At 43.0% G+C, this 19511-nt stretch overlaps 1 protein-coding gene across 5 annotated transcripts in view; it reads right to left on the bottom strand.

The window, feature by feature from the left end:
• CPLANE1 (ciliogenesis and planar polarity effector 1) overlaps positions 1 to 19511 on the bottom strand; it is a 372488-nt gene that overhangs the window by 230042 nt on the left and 122935 nt on the right. For all 5 annotated transcript variants that reach the window (XM_033932742.1, XM_033932734.1, XM_033932750.1 and 2 more), the window contains 2 exons: positions 17266 to 17483; positions 12069 to 12233 (listed from right to left, as the gene is read on the bottom strand). In XM_033932742.1, the coding sequence (XP_033788633.1) occupies positions 12069 to 12233; positions 17266 to 17483 (383 nt within the window). The remainder of the gene's footprint in view (positions 1 to 12068; positions 12234 to 17265; positions 17484 to 19511) is intronic.

Here is a 19511-nt window from a genome sequence, read left to right as displayed (position 1 = left end):
TGGTGGAATTCTGCACACAAAATTTACAAATTCTGCAAGTTTATTTCACATTTAAACAATAATTTTGTTAATTATTATCCAGAATTTCAGCACAATTCAATATTTTAATTAAATTATACTACAGAAAACAAAGAGCCTTCAAGTTTTTCTTACTTAGTGAATTTCTTCTAGCAGCACACCTTTGTAAAAGACTGCCTTAGTGGTTTGTTTGGATTGTTTTCATGGTACTTCATTTTGACTTTATGTTGTTGAAAAACATTTCCGAAAACTGACATATTTCAATAAATTCAGAATAGAAAACCTTTTTTAAAAAAAATCCGTTTGAGCAGTTTATTTTTTCCCATTCACTTAGGCCCCAGAGTTCCTTTTTCTGGGTTTGTTTTGTTTTTTTGTAACTGTCTTCCCAGAATCACCTAACGATTTTACATTTTGACCCTATCTGTCTTGTCTAGCATCTGTCCCCCATCTGTATTCTAAGCTTCTCCCCTCTGTGTCGTCCTCCATCCATCATCCCTCTGTCAGAATCACCCCATTTCAAGCAATATCCCAGTGTCTAGCAGCCCTTCAATGCCCCTGTCTCAATGCTCTCCCCATCAAGCATTCTTCTCTATGTCTGTCCCTCTCTGTGTCCAGCACATTAACGTCCCTGCCACTATACTCAGTCCCCATCTAGGATCTCTTCTCTGTTGCTGTGCCCCTCAGTGTACAGGATCTTCCACCCCTAAGCCAGCCTCTCTCCTCTACCCCCTCAAGTCTGCATCTATCACTCATTTTTCTCACTCTTACCATCCCCTCCCAAGCCAGAATCTCTCTTCCGCAAATACCCCCAGCCAGCATCTCTCACTTTCACTCCCCCTTCCCCCCAGCGAGCACCTCCCACTTTCACTCACCCTGCCCCCCAGCCAGCACCTCTCTCACCCCTATCCTCCCCAGCCAGAACCTTTCTCAACCCTATCCTTCATCCTTCCCAGCCTGACTCTCTCCGCATTAACCATATTGTCCCCAATCCAGCAGTACCTCAGCGATGCTGATTCCTGAGACAGCCTGCTGCCGGCTCTGCAGGCTTCCCTCTACTGCAGTCCTGTCTGAAGAAAGAGGAAGTGACATAATCAAGGGCAGAGCCCGCGTAGGTTCCCGAAGATGTCATCAGCAATTCGCAATTCTGACCCAGAGAGGGAGTAATTTTGCACGGAACACAGGTATTTCTATATGCCTGGGGAATTCTGCGCAAATTCTGCATTTGCACAGTTGCACAAAATTCCACCAGGAGTGATAGCAGGAGATGTAAAGCACAGTTACTTACTGTAACAGGTGTTATCCAGGGACAGCAGGCAGCTATTCTCACATATGGGTGATGTCATTGACACCACCCATATGTGAGAATAGGCTGCCTGCTTGTCCTGGGATAAAGTTGAGCAATGATTTACTAATATACCTTTATTAACAAAATGTTGGAGTCAATTGTAGCTGATCAACTTACTGACTATTTGGAGAAATTTTCTTTACTTCAGCCGTTTCAACATGGATTTCACTCTAATTTTAGTACTGAAACCTTATTGATTTCTCTTCTTTCAAAAATTCAACAAATTTGTCTTCAAAATAAATGTTCTATTCTACTCCAGTTCGATTTATCTGTAGTGTTTGATGTAGTACATCATGATATTTTACTTCAGCTGCTTTCAGGTTTTCTTCAGGTTGTTTTGAATTGGTTTTCTAAATTTCTTCAGTAAATATTGAAGGCGATATCTCCAATTCCTGGCAGCCTCCCTGTGGGGTTTCTCAGGGCTCCCCACTCTCTCCAATTTTATTTAATCTCTACATCAGTGTTCTTCAACCTTTTTACACTATGGACAGGCGGGAAAAAAAAATATTTTGTGGACCGGCAAACTACTAGGACTGAAATTTAAAAACCTCATTTCCGCCCCGTCTCCAGGAGCTCGGTCCTCTCAAACCATCTGATCCCATCCGCACAAGCCTCAGTTATGATTGTATACTGAATGTATTTTATTAAAGTATAAAAAGAAACAATATTCTGTACAATTGTCATTTTATAAATACAAATAATACAGAGCAAGGATCACAAAAACCCCTGTCTCCCCTCCCCTTCACATATATCCCCTCTACTATCAAGAAAACTGAATAAGCCAAATTATTACAGAATGCTACACAGAAATATCATGATAATAGAATACCACAGTCACACATAGCAGTAATAGGGTTAGGGAAGTGCAACTAGGACAACTGCCCCCCTGGTCAGAGAGAGCCCTAAGCTACTGCCTGGACTTTGCAGTCCCCAGTTATGTCTAACACCAGCTCTAGCAGGATATATATTTCAAATCTGATATATTCTAATCACAAAATAGAAATAAAATTATTTTTTTCTACCTTTTGTTGTCTCTGATTTCTGCATTCATCTTCTTTTCACTCTCTTCCTTCCAGCGTCTGCCCTCTCTGTCTCTTCAATCCAGCATCTGCCCCTTCCATCTACTGTCTGACCTCTCCCCCTTCCATATGGTATTTGTCTTCTTTCAATGCCCCCTTCCCCTTTCCATCCAGCCTATGCCCCTCTCTCCTTTTTACACGATTCATTCCAGCTTCACTGCTCTCTTCATTTTTATCTCTCCTACACCAGATCTAGCATCTTTGTCCCTCTCAATTTCTCTGCTGACCCCCCTTCCCATCTCATTCCTGTCTCTCCCCTTCCCCTCCTCTAATCTCCCTGCATGCTGTTTCCTTCCTTTTTTCTTCTCTCTTCCCTCCTCCCCCTGTCCAGCAGTAACTCTCTTCCCTTTCCTTTCCCTCCTCCCCTCTCAGCAGCATCTCTCCTTCCCTCTCAGCAGCATCTCTCCTTCTCCCTCCCTCCAGGTCCAGTAGCAGCTGTCCCTTTTTCCCCTTGCCCAGCATCTTCCCAGACTCCTTTCCCTCCTCCCCTCCCAGCAGCATCTCTCCTTCTCCCTCTCCAGGTCCAGTAGCAGCTGTCCCTTTTTCCACTTACCCAGCAGCTTCCCAGACTCCTTCCCCTACTCCCCTCCCAGCAGTATCTCTCCTCCCTCTCTAGGTCCAGTAACAGCTGTCCCCTTTTTTTTCACCATGCCCAGCAGCTTTTTCCCCTTCCAGCAACTCTCCTTACTTGACAGCGCTGCGATTCAGTAAGGCAGCCTCGGGTCCTTTGTTGGGTCGCACCGCCTCTGAGGAAAGCGGAAGTTGCATCATCAGAGGCGGCCCGACTCAGCAAAAGCTCCAAGGCTTCCTTCCTGAATCGCAGTGCTTGTAAGGAGAGCCGCTGGGAGGGGAGAAAGCACAGTCTGAGGCTCCCCATTATCTCTCCGGCCCTGCGCAACTACAGCTCCTCGATCTTGCCGGTCTTGTGCGGACCGGCAAGAAATTGAAGATGTTGATCTCGCCGGTCTTGAGCGGACCGGCAGGAATTTTCTGCGGACAGGCACCGGTCTGCGGACCAGCGGTTGAAGAACTGTGCTCTACATGACCACACTGAACACCTTTAAGCTGTCAACTTGGGAAATGTTTTTCACTTATGCGGATGATAGCTTTATATTGATTGAGATTGATCTGGATATTACCAATCTAGTTTCCAAAGTAAATCTTTGCATTTCCAAACTTCAAGCCTGGGCTTTATCTGTCTGGATGAAGCTTAATACAACTAAAACTAAGCTTTTGTGGTTAGGTCCAAGATTGGACTGTCTTCCTCCTACTGTAGCTTTGGTATCTGGGTCCTCCTTACCAACTGAGTTCTCTGATAAGATATTGGGAGTCCTTTTTGATTCCTCTCTTTCCTTTAAGGACCAAATAAATTCCTTGGTCAAGAAATGCTTCTTTAGCTTGCGAATGCTGAGGAAGGTTAGACATCTTTTTCATCACCGTCATTTTTCTATCTTAGTTCAATCAATTATATTATCTCGTCTTGATTACTGTAACGCTATCTACCTCGGCATTACAAAAATTTGTCTTCATAGATTACAATTAATTCAGAATACTGCTGCAAAGCTGATCTTTAAAAACCTGGTTGTTTTCACAATAGTTAATTTGATTTTAGCTGTTGTATAGTAATTTTAAGCAATTCAACATACTTTTTCTAACTTTTTCCATTCATCTAATCTAACCAATTTCTGATTTTATCCCACAGTTTTTATTTGTTATGTTTCATTTTTTAACAAACTGTAAACAGAGTCGAGCTCCTTAGGGAGTAGATTCGGTATATAAAATGAAGATTAGATTAGATCTTTGGAAAACGTAAATTTGACCGTGTGACCCCTTTGTTTCAAAGTCTTCATTGGCTCCTGGTTTATTTTAGAATTCAATTTAAATACGCTTGTATTTCTTTTAAAATTCTACATGGTATCTTTAATCCTCTTATTCCTTTATTTTGGAATGTTTACCAATTCCTTTATTTTGGAATGTTTATCGATTCTCCTTTGCAAGAGTCAAGATCGTCAGTCAATCTTTGGTCTTTAAATTTTCTCAACTCTGGAATGATCTCCCCTTTTTTTTAAGGAGTTCCAGTTCGTTTCAATTTTTCCGTAAATCTTTAAAAACTACTCTATTTGCCAAACATTTTGAAAACTAATTATTTTGAAATTTTGCTATTATCTTCTATTATCATTTGTAAATCATTCCCTGTTTATTTAATTGCTGGAAACTGAGTCGAGCCTTCTTAGAATGATGACTCGGTATACAAAGTTAAGCTTTAGTTTAGTTAGTTTAGTTTACTCTATTAACCAGAAAGGTCAAAGCATTTGAGGGTGATCTACCAAATAATTTAGGAATATACCAAAGGTGCTGGATAGCCAGGAGACAAGGTGAACACAAGCAAAGGTGCATGGAAGCATACTACAGTGTCTGCTAGAGGTTTAAACTTTGAAGAAAGAGGAGCTGTGGCTGCATCTCCCCACTGTATCTAGGGGATTAAAAGCATATTTGTGAAACCAAAAATAATTATACTAAATAAAACCTGGTTGTTGATAAGTGAACTGTTGGTATTGGAACTAAAATGATTTTGAGATAGTTACTACAGAATGAGATGGGGACAAATTTGTCTTCGTCCCAGCAGGATCTATCTCCATCCTCAAAAGCTCTGTTCTCATTTGCACATGCTTGTCCTCACCTGCCCCATCCTTGCAAGCTCTGTCCTCACTTATAGTGTTTGCAGCTCTCTTCTTCAGGAAGCAGATAAAGACCTGAATGGTCCATCCAGTTTGCCCATTAAAAATACATGATTACCGTATTTTCTCGCATACCGCGCATACCCTTGCGTGTTATATGCGTGAGCGCGTTGTACAAAATTTTTTTTACATAGTTTCCCCCCCCCTGACGCCCGATTCATCACCCGGAAGGAGCGCTCGCACTCCCACCCCGAAGGACCGCTCGCACCCCCACCCGAAGGACCGCTCGCACCCCCACAGCCTCCCCCCTCCCCCATGGAGAAGCTGTCTACCTTGTTTCCGGATGCCAGCCCAGCTGCTTCCTCTGCCGGCGGTCCTGCCCCTTCTCAGAGCCCTGTGCTGCGCTGCTGCTTCCTCTTCAGGCGGTCCCGCCCTTTCTCTGACGTCAGAGAAAGGGCGGGACCGCCGGAAGAAAAAGCAGCGCAGCAGGGCTCAGAGAAGGGGCGGAACCGCCGGCAGAGGAAACAGCTGGGCTCGCTGGCATCCGGAAACAAGGTAGACAGCTTCTCCATGGGGAGGGGGGGGGGAGGCTGTGGGGGTGCGAGCGGTCCTTCGGGTGGGGGTGCGAGCGGTCCTTCGGGCTGGGAGTGTGAGCGCTCCTTCGGGGTGGGGGTGCGAGCGGTCCTGCGGGGGGGGGGGGTGAATCAGACGTCGGGGGGGGGGCATCAGGCTTTCAGGGTAGGGACAGGACTTCAAGGGGGAAAGGAGAGTCGGGGCGGGCGAAAAGAGAGTCAGGGTCTCCAGAGGAGAGTCGGGGCGGGCGAAAGGAGAGTCGGGCAGCATGCGTGGTATACGGGTGTGCGCGGTATATAAAAATGTCTGTACATAAATTTGTGGTTTTCGCACGCTATACCCATGTGCGCGTTTTACACGGGTGCGCGTTATCTATGTGAAAATACGGTAACTTGTCTTTTCTTTGATATTTCTGGGTCATAGACTATAAAGTCCACCTGGTATTGTCCTAGGTTCCAAATGCTGAAGTTGCCGTCCAAGCTCACTCCAGCCTATCCAACCATCCTGTTTGCAGGATATCTACCATAAAGTCTGGCCAGTAACATCCTTATGAGAGAGAGATTTGCATACCAAGAAGGCAGTGCAGGCAAATCTCTCTCATGCATATTCATTGTGGATATCCTGAAAACCTGGCCTGCCAGTAGATCTAGAGGACCGGACTTGGGCAATGTTGCTCACAAACATATTAAACAGAATCGGTCCCAGCACCGATCCCTGAGGCAATCCACTACTCACCTTTCCTTCCCCTGAGCAAATTCCATTAACTATCACCCTCTGGTGTCTGTCCGTCAACCAGCTTCTAATCCAGATCACCACTTTGGGCCCTAAATTCAGCCCATAGAGTTTGTTTAAGAGCCTCCTATGAGGAACCATGTCAGAGGCTTTGCTGAAATCCAAGTAAATTACATCTAGTGCACATTCTTGATCCAATTCTCTGACCATCCAGTCAAACAATTTAATCAGATTCGTTTGGCACGATTTACCTTTAGTAAACCCATGTTGCCTTGGATCTTGTAATCTATTAGATTCTAAGAATTTCACTATCCTTTCCTTCAGCAACATTTCCATTATTTTTCCAATAACTGAAGTGAGGCTTACTGGCCTGTAGTTTCCTGTTTCATATCTGCAACCACTTTTGTGAATAGGAACCACAACCACTCTTCTTCAGTCCTGCGGAACCTCTCCTGTCTCTAAAGATTTATTGAGCAAATCTTTAAAAGGTCCCGCCAGAACCTCAATATCTTGGGATGGATCACGTGTGGTTCCATAGCTTTGACCACCTTCAATTTTTCAAGTTGTTCATAAACACTTTCTTCCGTAAACCATTCTCAGGTGTAATTTTGCTAACCAATTGCGGTACTTCTCCATGTTTTTCTTCTGTGAATACCAACCAGAAGTATTTGTTTAGCACGTTTGCTTTTTCCTCATCACTCTCCACATAGCAGTTCATACCTTCTTTCGGTCTCATAATTCCATTTTTTGTCCTTCTCCTTTCACTAATATACCTGAAAAAAAATTTTGTCTCCCTTTTTTATATTTATAGCCATTTGCTCTTCCGCTTTCGCCAGACATATCTCTCTCGACTTCTTTCAGTTTCATCTGATATTCCTTTCTGTACTCCTGTTCTTGATTTTTTTTTTTTAATATTTCACAAACGCCAATTCTTTTGACTTTATTTTTTCCACCACTAGTTTGGAGAACCATATCAGTTTCCTTTTTCTCTTATTTTTATATATTTTCTTCACATAAAGGTCAGTAGCTCTTTTTATTGCACCTTTCAACTTGGACCACTGTTTTTCCACTTCTCTTATGTCTTCCCATCCAATCAGCTCTTTCTTCAGGTACCAGTTCATACTTTTGCATTAGTTTCCCATTTTCTTCTTTCTTTTTTATAAAGGGGCATGTTCATCTAATATGCTTGTCGCTATAAGATTCTATTGGGTTTTCTATTTGATTATAATCTAAATTATTCCAGAATTTAGATGAATCCATTCTTTTCCTAACCTTCTGAATCTCTTTTGAATTTGTGTTTGGGATAGGACTTCTTTTCTTCCAATAAATTAAAAATCAAATATGTAGTGATCTGACCATAGATTTTCTTCCCATTTAGTAGGTCCTAGCCAAACATTAGAGTCTATACCTTGCTTGAATGAGATTCAGTCTAAGGGCTCCTTTTATGAAGGTGCGCTAAGCATTTTAGCGTACGTACTGAATTAGTGTGCGCTAGCCGAAAATCTACCACCTGCTCAAAAGGAAGCGGTAGTGGCTAGCGCGTGCAGCAATTTAGCGTGCGCTATTCCACGCGTTAAGGCCCTAGCATGGCTTTGTTAAAGGAGCCCTAAGTGGTGACCCTTAATACGAGTCTTATGTGAGGTTGGATTTAGATAGTCAAGAGAGTTTAAAAAAGAGAAGAATTCAGACACTTTAAAAAATCTGATTGTTGTTCTAGAATCTAGATGAAGGTTAATATCTCCCAAGATTATGTTGTATTCAAACAGAATGGAATTTTTAAGAATAAATTATTGGAAATCATCTTTTGTTTGATTCCAATTATTTGGTGGGGAGTAGATCAATATACAGGTTAAGGAATCAAATTTGGATCATTTAACTGACAAGCTAATACTGTATCTCTAAATTGGTAGAACTGAAAGAATCAACCTCTGTTATAATTTTTGTTCATAAAGCAACGCTACCCCACCACCTTTTCTCCCAGTTCTGCCTTGATAAATCTATGACGTACATCTTGTTTAAGATTTAAATTCCCCATAGGTGGGTGGGAGTGTCCCTCTGAGCGCCCGTTTTTGCAGCTCTTCCCTTTTTGAGTGGTCACCAACAGGTATTTAGTAATTGTATTACATTTATTAAGGATATCTTTAAATTGAATTTTACTTTATAATTTTGTGAACATAAAATAGGCTTTGATTAGATTTGTTTGTGTTATGTTTGTATTTTAGCTTTTCCCCTCCTGACGAAGCATAGCGAAACCCAGGTCGAGGGGTTGATTATTTTTGGGAAGCAGTTCTGTTAAATATTAGTAATCACTTCACAAAGGTTTGTCACAAGTTAGCAACAACTTGGGCAGAGACTGTCGAACTTCATATTGTGACAGCTTTCAGCGCTTATTACACAAGCTAAGTAAAAATTGATCTTTTTTTGATATTTGTGTATGTGTTTGGTGGTACGGGACTATAAAGTGCAATGATGGTCCTGTTGCTACCTTTTGAGCACATGGGTATGGTCTTAGCACTTTATGCATGAAAAATATTTGAATTTTTGATTTAGTTTTGAAATTTTTTGTTTATAGTCTCTGTGGTTTGGAGTGCAATTTGATTTATAATTATTTGGAAATAAATCATTTATAATAGGGTCATCATTGGGTTAACGAACTGCCAAAGAGAGAGATCTTTTCCTTAACTATCTGAAACACATAGGGCCTCTTATATCAAACTGTGCTAGCAGTTTGTAGCTTGGTGAGCTGCACTGAATGACCCGCGCTGCTCCTGATGCTCATAGAGTTCCTATGAGTGTCAGGAGCAGTGCGGGCCATTCAGCGCGGCTCTGTGCGCTAAAAACTGCTAGCGCAGTTTGATAGAAGAGGTCTATAATGTTAACACCATTATTAAAGGACACTAAAGGATATATCAATGAGATATCCAATTATAGACCTGTGGCATCAATTCAAAGAGATATTCTTATATTTCAATTTGACTTATTGCCTACTATTTAGTGGATCATGTTCTATTGCTAAGAATATTGGACGAAATAGGCATATCAAAGAACATTTTAAGTTGATTTAAATATTTTTTGAAAATTTCATTTAAAGTAAAAATGTCTTCCATGATATCCAAAGAAAGGCAACTTCCTTAAGGGGTCCCTCAGGATTCTTCACTATTGCCCACCCTTTAATATTTTTCTACTTTAGGTAATGGATTGAAAAAATCTAAATTAATTTATTTCATATATGTAGACGGTATCACTGTTCTTGTCCCCTTTTCTTGTTCCTTAGAAGATATCAAACCTAAAGTAAGTAACTGTATGAATCTAATAGAGAACTGGATGTCGATATATCAAATGAAATTAAATAAAGATAAAACGAATCTTTGTTTAATAACTCATCCAAAAATGGGAAATGAAGTTAAAGTGTTATCAATTAATAATTTTACACTCTGGTTTCAATCTCTCTTTGTTCCTCAAGTCAATATATTAATTAAAATGTCAATTTAGAAGGTTAAGAAAATATTTTGAACATCATCAGTTTTGGTTACTGGTGCAATCATTATTCATGTCCTTATTGGACTATTGCAATGTTACTTTCTTAAGACTGTCTTGAAATCAATACTAAAAAAACTTCAAACCTTTCAAAACACAACTATAAGACTAATTTTCAAACTGAAAAAGAGTGATAAGATCATACCTTATCTTATGGAGCTGCACTGGCTACCAGTGAAAGCTAGGATCCTTTATAAATTCTATTGTATTTTGTTCAAAACATGCTTTGGGGACACAACAGATTACATTCTATAACGTTTTAAGCTATCTAACAAATTAACTCTGAATTTAAGGCAAAATTATACCTTCGATTTTACTGAAAATAAAAAGATAAAATATACCAGAATTTTCAACTCAACCTGGGCTTACCAAGCAGCCAAACTATGAAACTGCCTATTATGATTAATAAACAAATTAACTTTAAGAGTTTAAAAAAAGAACTAAAGACCTATCTGTTTGAAGAATTTGTACATAAAAAGATATAACTATATGCTATCCAGTTTATAATATTGTAATAGCTTATTTATTTTTATGTAAACCACTGTGATCTTCCATGAGTATTGGCAGTATATAAATAAAGATTATATTGTGTATGTGTATGTATCCTCTATAATAAAAACCTAAGCGCGCATGCGCTCTTAGGGTTTTGTGATTTCTGCGGCGTGCTGTGTTCTTCTGTGGCCGTATTCCATTTTGGAATACGGAGGCAGGGAACACACCGGCGACTCTCCCCTCCTGCCCTCTCTCACCAACCGCTGCCCCCCAGTTTCTCGACCGCTGATTGGTCAGTTCCACCGGATGACGTAGCGCCGAGCGGGATCGGGTCCATCCTGTGCCTTTTTTGTTATGCGCTCTGTAGTTTGTTTCTCTGCCGCTCTGCCGTTGAAAGGGGAACTACAACTCCCAGGGTAATGCGATGCGCCATAGTGACGTTTACGTCGCTAGGGCTGCCGGGGTTTGTGGTTTATTTTTCCTGCTGGGTGAAGCCTGGGCTCTGCTGATGGGGCATGCCAATCAGTGGGAAGTTAAGAGTGTCTCCCGTTGCTAGGGAACCGGCCATGGTAGACGGAAATTGCGCAACTCTTGGAGCTGGGAGGAAAGGAATTAACCAGCTGTGAAAAAAGGGAGAGAAGACCTCGGGTTGCTTTAGTATTGCAGAGTAAACCAACAGCAACAATGAGTACCGCTTGGTTTTATCTTAATGAAGATTGATCATTTCCAACTAACTGCTTACCAGCCAGAAAATATTTACAGATGTTCCAAAACCTCAGGAAGGATCCAGTACATACCAGGACTGGACAGGGGAAGCAGGGAAGAGGTGCTGCTGGACAGGGGGGGAGGTAAAAGAAAGGGAGAAGGCCTACTCCTGGACAGGGGGAGCAGGGAAGAGGTGCTGCTGGATAGGGGGAGGTAAAAATGAAGGGAGAAGGGCTGCTGCTGGACAGGGGAGCAGGGAAGAGGTGCTGCTGGACAGGGGGGAGGTAAAACAAAGGGAGCAGGGGTACTGCTGGACAGGGGAGCAGTGAAGGGGTGCTCCTGGACAGAGGAAACGTAAAATGAAGGGAGAAGGGCTGCTGCTGGATAGGGGGAGCAGGGAAGGGGTGCTGCAGGACATGTGGGAGGTAAAAGGAAGGGAGAAGGGCTACTGCTGGACAGGGGGTGCAGTCAAGGGGTGGTGGTGGACAGCCGAAGAAAGAGAGAGACAGAAAGAAAGAAAGACAAACAGACAGAAAGCCGCCAAGGACACACACATGTAATGTAACGGGCTTAAAGACTAGTGTGTATATATATATATATATATTTTTTTTTTTAAGTTGAATAAGGGGGTGGGGGATGAATGTAGAGGGAGACATTTGTTGCCTACCCATTTTTTCTCTAAGTTGTACCATCTGGTTATGCTATTGATGTGGTCCTTGCATAACTGCATCTCTTTATCTTAATTTTGAAATGTAAACTGAAATTTATAAAGTAAAATAAAAAAAGATAACAATGTGCATAAAATATACACTGGAATTCCAATAGCTACCCATAAAAAGAACAAAATTATACTGTGGCATTATTTTTTTTTTTAACTATACTTTCGCATTGGTGTAGAATTTACTTTACCTTCTGCATGACTTTTCTTGCCCACTTCAGTTGTTTAATGTACCACTGTGCTACAGGGATGGAGCAATGAGCTGCTCGTAACAGTAGAAGGATTCGCTGAAGGACTCCTGAAACTTTTTGCCGATAAACTTTTTCAGCTCTTAAATGCACATCATCTTGACCACCCTGGAGAATAAAGATGGTAAAATACTCATTAATACTAAATCAGTTACAGTATGTAATGACCCCCGAAAGCAGTCTCCGTCGGTCCCTCACTTACTTGGCACTCGGTGCCTCCACCTGGGGAAAAGAAGTGTTAGTGGGTGGGTTCACCCTCTTCTCCTCCCAGGAAAATTAAAAAAAAGGAGTCTATGAATAAGGTTGGCTAATAAATTATGGACATTTTATTTGCACTATGTGCATAGGCCTAGTCATGTGGTTCAAGTAGATAGAAAACTTACTTTGCATGAGCAAGTCACACAGCTTTGAGCAAATGTGAACAATGTTTATCTTAAAGATACAGTCATTCTAAATTTGTAAAGGATGCCTAAGTCAGGAAATAGCCAATATGGTTCATTTATTTGATATACCACTAGTTCATGCCACATTATGACCTGCTCCATATAAACTCCAGGAAGGGAGGCCTACACGAAAAGGCCTGCAGTTCTGAAATGTGTCTCATGGAAATAATGGCCACCAAGAAAACAGCCTTAAGAGTAAGGTCCTTCAACGTATAGGCGCTGAGGCTCAAAAGGAGGATGAATGAGCATGGAGAAAACTAAATTGAGATCCCAGGCAGGAAACAACGACCAAACTGGAGGCTGCAGCAATTTTGCAGCTCTCAAGAACTGAATCACATCCAGAGAAGAGGCCAAATGCTTACCCTGCAAGAGACCGCGAAAGGAAGACAAAGCGACAATCTGCACCTGAAGGGAGGACCAGGCATGGCTTTGCTCCAGGCCATCCTGCAGAAACTCCAAGATATGAGGCAAAGCAGCTCGAAGGGGAACCACGCCATGCACGGAAAACCACTCTTCAAAAAGTCACCAACACGCACATAAGCCCGAGAGGTGGAAATTCTCTGAGAACCTAAGAGAGTGGAGATCACCTTATCCAAATATCCTTTCTTCCTTAGGCAAGCCCTGTCAAGAGCCAAGCCGTAGGACAAAAGGGACCCAGATCGAACATTGGAATGGGACCCTGAGTCAGAAGATAGGGCTAGAGGGACAGCAGCAGAGGACCTTAAACTAGAAAATGAACCAGATCCGCGTACCATAGATGCCTGGGCCAATCATGTGGCCTGTGTGCCGGGAAATACGAAGAAGAACTCTGCCCACCAGAGGCCACGGAGGAAAGGCATACATCAGGCCGTCCATCGGCCAACCCTGCACCAGAGCATCCAGCTCCTCGGCCTAGCAATCCCTGCGGCAACTGAAGAACCTCAGCGCTTTGGCATTGACACTCGTGGCCATAAGATCTGTGATTGGCCGACCTCAGGAATGAACAATCAACTTGAAGACTTCCAGCCTGGACATTGTCCACACCGGCAATGTGGGAAGCCAAGATGTCCTGAAGATGAGCCTCTGCCCATTTCATGAGCAGGCTGAATGGCCAGAATTACTGATTTCAGGGTTTCCATGTGAAAAGATGGAACCCAGAGAGCTCTGTTGATACCTTTGAGATCCAAAATGGGCAGAAAAGACCCCTCCTTCTTGGGCACCAAGACGTAAATGGAGTACCTGCCAGGTGGATCTCCTGAAGAGGCACTGGGACTACCACTTTGAGGTCCAGCAATCTAAGCAGTGTCTGCTGAAAAGTCCTTCTCTTCCAAGTTGCCTGACATGGAAAGAAAACGATCTGGCAAAGGATGTGAAAACTCCAGAGCATAACCGTCCTGAATCACCTCCAGGACCTACTGATCTGTTGTGTTCTTGGCCCATTCCTGGTAAAACTCCCAAAACTGTGCTCCAACTAGAACCGGGGAAGGACCCACAATGAGCCATTGGATTAGACGGAGGAGCCACTGGAGGAGTCCCAACCCCCCGGTGAGTCCCCCGAAAAGACTACATGTGTTGGAAGAAACGTCCTCTGGAAGGAAAAGAGGTCACAACCCGGCCAGGGTGGTACCTGCAAAACTCATTCAAACATCCCTGGGCAGAACCACCTCGCAAAGCCTTGTGAGGTTGGTCCTCTAGCAACCGAGACACCTTAGAGTTATTCAAGGTCTGAACCAACTTACCAACTCCTCCCCAAAGAGAAAGGAGCCCCTTAAGGGAAACCTACTGAGCTTAGCCTTAGATGCCGCATCTGCCGACCAACCCCGAAGCTACAGGGTATGGTGGGCTGCTACACCCAGAGTTATGGACTTGGCTGAGGCATGCAAAAGATCATTCATGGCATCAGAGAGAAAAGAAGCTCCCGGCTCAATCACTAAGGACCAGTCACCTGACTTGCGGCCAAGAACTTTCTCAGACCACTGGAAATAAGCCCGGGCTACCAGACCGCCACAAATCGTCGCCTGGACAGCCACATCAAAACTGCATTTAAGAAGAGTTTCTATCTTACGGTCCTGAGGGTCTCTCAGGGCCAAGCCACCTTCTACTGGCACGGAATGTCTGTGCAAAATAGCCGAGATCACCGCATCAACCACAGGAAACAAAGATTTCTCTATCATCATCACGAATGGGGTAGAGTATAGCCATGGACCATGCCAAATGAAAAGGCACATCCAGAACTTTCCACTGAGCATGCACTACCATCCCAAATATCCTGATGTATGAGGAAAGAGTGGGATGCTGAACAGATCCCTCTAAGAGGGTCCATCACTTGAGACGTGTCTTTAGTTACCTCTTCAAAGTGTAAACAGAAGACACTTGAAGTAGGACCTCCTGCAACTCTTCCCACTTCAACATAGTAGAAGCTTGAAAGTCTTCTCAAACAGCTGGGTCTAGTTACAGATAGTACAAATGTCAACTACAAGCTACTCACTTGCCAGAGATATAAAAAATGTTCAAAGATGAGCAGCTGAGGACTGTCGCATAAGGCGTCCCTTCCTACAGGACACTCTTTGCCATTTTGGGCGAGCCAGTGCAGAAACAGACATCTTGGAGGCAGACCCCGCCGCTGCAGCGGGGTTCGATGTGGATGTCGCCAGTTCTAGAAACAGTTTCTATGCCTCCTCCAAGGTACGCAATCGCTGTAGTTTACCCATCTAAGTAAAAAGAAAGTGCAAAGGAGTATTGCCACTTGTATTTAGTACCCCTATCAGCCAGTAGATGCATGCAAGGCCACAGGTCACTCCTGTGGCGAAGTGTAGTGGTAGCTAAGTCCTGAAAAAACTGAATAGGGTATGTGTCCCACATAAAAGCTTCCACTTTGCGTGCAACAAAGAATAAACTCCTTCAGCTTGAATTCAGTAAAGCAAACCACAATACAGTGGTGCCTCACACAACGAACTTAATTCGTTCCAGGAGCAAGTTTGTTATGCGAAAAGTTCGTTATGTGAAACGCGTTAAGCGCAGTGACTAATGACTGCCTGCAGTGCCTGCGCGGAAGGATGCAATACATCGGCAGCGATCGTGGAAGCTCGGGCGACTTCGTTGTGTGAAACGAAGTTCGTTGTATGAATCATGAAATGAAGTTCGTTGTGTGCAGCGTTCGCTGTGCGAGGCACCACTGTATCTCATAGCACATTCAGGTGTGATTGACCCAAGGTTCTGTGAGCCCGCTCAATCGATATACTCAGGTGCCAGTGGTTTTGATGAATCTGCTAAGAGCGCGCGCTCACTAATTTCTGAGTAGTTAGCTCACAATTGTTATATTCAGGTAGCTCTGGTAAACTCCGGTTCCTTCGGGACCTGTTTTCTAGGTCTTCAATTTTATCCAAAAATAGGAGTTAGTAGTCTTACATTCATGCCAAGAAGTTTCCAATATGGTAATTGCATCCTGATGCTCAAGTTGGTTCTCTGATTCTACCACACGGCCGCCCAATTCCGCTATTTCTCCTCTTAAATCTGCTGAGAGGGTAGTTAGTTCCAATCAAACTGCTTTTATATCAACTTTGATTTTCTCTACAAGTTGTTGAAATTCCAACAGCAGGTCTGACATCACCGAAAAAAAGGCTGTAATCCTATACTGGGCTGCAACCCAGATGACAGGCCTTCCTGTACATCCGCCCATCTTTGCTGGCCAATTCAACACGGGTGAAGGTTAATAGGCAAAAATCATCAAATCAGGGCTACTTATTGCAAAATAGGGCCAAGTCCAGCAAAGCCTGGGTCCTAAGCAGCCAGCATAGGCTGTGATGTCACTTCCTCCTTATGCATGAGTTTTACCACTGGTTGCGATTAAAATGTGATTTGAAGACCTGGCTCGCTCTGCTTTATTCTATTGATCTGTTGCCATTTGTGCAGAGGTGATGGTCTCTTTTTTGGTGTTGGTTTCTTATTTTTCTGAACTACCTTACATTCACATATAATTCTCAGTCACCTGTGTTTCACTTGCTTGCAAATATTTTTTTATTTTTATACAACTGGGGCCTTGTGTCTATTACTTCTAAGCATAACTAGACCTGGGAGCCTGGATCTAAACCAAGGAACATATGATACTTACTAAATTACAGAGTGCTAATTATAATTATAACAGAGTACACATTCCTGTCCATGATAGGAGTATTACCCTGACACCACCAACCTTGTGTCAAAGAGGTCAACTTCTTTAAATGACAACAAAGTCTAACAAATGGCCCTTTTCATGGTTTGGAGATTTGATCACCTGGATGAATCTAAGAGATGCCACTGTATTAAGGAAAGGAGTAATAGTGGTGTCCAGAGTTTCAATATGTAGATTAAAATCTCCCACAATCATTAACCTAGGAAAACTGGGGGGAAGGGAGAACATAGAAATATAGAAGAGTAGGGCCAGACAGAATATTACCTCCCCCCCTCCCCCGGTTTATACTCGAGTTAACAGATTCCCCCTTTTTTTGGGGGGGGACTTATCTCAGTTTATACTCGGATAGATTAATATTTGAGTATAGACAGTAAGAACTCAGCTTTTTTTCAGTATCAGGCCCATAGAAACTAAGAATGAATATCACAACTAGTTTGTAAAAACAACTGAAGAAAATATCAGCTTTTATAACACTCTTCTAACAAGAAATCACACAATTTTAAATTAAGTTAAATTTAAAAGATATCAAGGTCTATAAAATGCTTACCTCACTGACAGAAGTTGGTTGAGGGCAATATAATGGAGGGCAAGGAAGGTATAATCTTTCAGGCACCAAGCCACACAGCTTTCTACTATGATCCTTAGCAGAGTCAATCAAAAGTTGAAATGTCTCAGAGAGAATGTCAGCATTGGCCATAACAGCCGCTTTCAGCATTTCTTGCACTGAATTGAACAGCACATCTACATCTTCTTCTTCAATAGGGTCTGAAGAAAGAAAGGAGTGTATCAGAAACTAAAAAATACCAGTGTTCAGTATACAAGGTTTATATTTATTATGCAAACATATATAGCTTACAAACTAAACTCCAGTTATTCTTATAATGTGTATAATACCTTATTGTTCCCTACGTGAATACAATGTTTATTCTGGAAGGAGTAAAAAGATCTCAGAAGCCACAGACAGCATCTGTCCTCTCTCGCTGTCGACACACTCAGTGCTTGCAACGGGTTCACTTGTTGCTGTAGCCGACGGTGGCCATCGTTTCACAATATTTCAATCGCTTCTTTGGGGCTGTGCAAAAAAATGGTGCCTCAGCGTTCTTTAAGTAAACAGCTGTAGCCAATCACATTTTGGTGATCTTGTGATTGGACAAACACAGTCAGCTCACAAGTTAAAACAGCGAGCTGTATTACTGCTGTGTAATAACTAATATCTCTATAAATCTTATGTTGCAAATGAGCTGACTGTGCTTGTCCAATCATGGGATCATCAAAATGTGATTGGCTACAGCTATTTATTTAAAGAACATGGAGTCGCCATTTTTTGCCCTGTCCCGACACAAAGTCATACAGTGCTTATTGCTGTTTCAGGTAGTGAATTTATTTTTTTAATGAATGCAGTATTCCTCCGGATCATATTTTTAAAAATAGTGTCTTTTCTATATGCAAAGCCCCGAAGAAGCAACTGAAATATCGTGAAATGATGGCCACCGTTAACTACAACAACACGTGAACCCGTTGCAAGCACTGAGTCTGTGTCGACAGTGAGAGAGGACAGATCTCGGAAGGACAACAATGAGATAAGCATTCATTTACATTTATCAGCTTGTTGGCATGTTTAAAGTTGAAATTTAAGAAATAGGAGGTTTTTTTGTCCAATGATAGAAGGGTGTAGGGGAGTACAGCTCTCTCCTTCATAGCTCCAATGGAGCATTGCTTTCTGCGGCTTGAGGCCTTTTCTTCCTTTCAGAATAAACACTCAGGTACAGAACAATAAGGTATTAATAAGAATAACTGGAGTTTAGTTTATAGGTATATAGATTTCTGTGTACTCCATTTCCTCCATTGGTTTTTGGAATTTGAACATATAGGGCCGGATTCTGTATAGGACGGCCCAGGAGAGGCGTCCTATACAGAATCGGGCCTACACAAAACCCCGATTCTGTAACCGGCGTCCATGTTACAGACGCCGGTTACAGAATCGGGTTAGAGTAGACGCGGCCGCTATGCTTATCGCAGCAAGGGATCTCTCTGTCGCTATAAGTATAGCGGCCGCGGCCGCCTGTCCGATTGCTGGCATGAGGGTACTCAAGCCCTCCTGCCGGAAGATGCCCCCACTCCCCCCCGACACTACCGATCACCTGCAGGAGGGTGCCCAATCCCGCATGCCGGAAGATGCCCCCCCTCCGCACACCCCCCCCCGCGCTAACAGCCCCCAAACCTCCCCCCACCAAACTAACCTTTAATTGTTGGCCAGACTGGTCTTGCTCGCCCAGCTGGCAGGCCCGCCTCGTCGAAATGAGGCAGGCCCATCCTGCGAAACCTAAGGCCTGATTGGCAATCGGACAGGCGGCCGCGGCCGCTATACTTATAGCGGCAGAGAGATCCCTTGCCGCAATAAGTATAGCGGCCGCATCTACTTACAATTTTGCTGGCCTACATTGTAGGCCTACTGGCATTTTGCTTGGCTACATTGTAAGCGTCTCTTCCTCTACTAGGGAAACGCATAGGGTCGCCTAGGTTCGCCTAAGGCCCTTAGGCAAGCTTAGGCGTCTTGGGGGCCTTCTTAGGCTCCCGGAGGCGCCTTCAATATAGGTGGCCTGCCTGGGGAGCATTTTTTAAAAAAACGTGCATCCCGATTGGCTGATTAGACAGCTGTAGGACGCCTACAGCTGCCTAAAATCGGGACGTACTTTGTAGAATCAGGGCCATATAGCTTGTACATTTATACTGAAAATAGAAGTGCTTCTTATCCAAGGAAACTACAAAGCGATGGGAGTAATGAGAAACAGC

This window comes from Geotrypetes seraphini, chromosome 1, assembly GCF_902459505.1.
Source record: "Geotrypetes seraphini chromosome 1, aGeoSer1.1, whole genome shotgun sequence".
Taxonomy (NCBI): Eukaryota; Metazoa; Chordata; class Amphibia; order Gymnophiona; family Dermophiidae; genus Geotrypetes; species Geotrypetes seraphini.
Note: the sequence above shows the minus strand (reverse complement) of the source record. Positions and strands in the feature narration are given on the sequence as shown.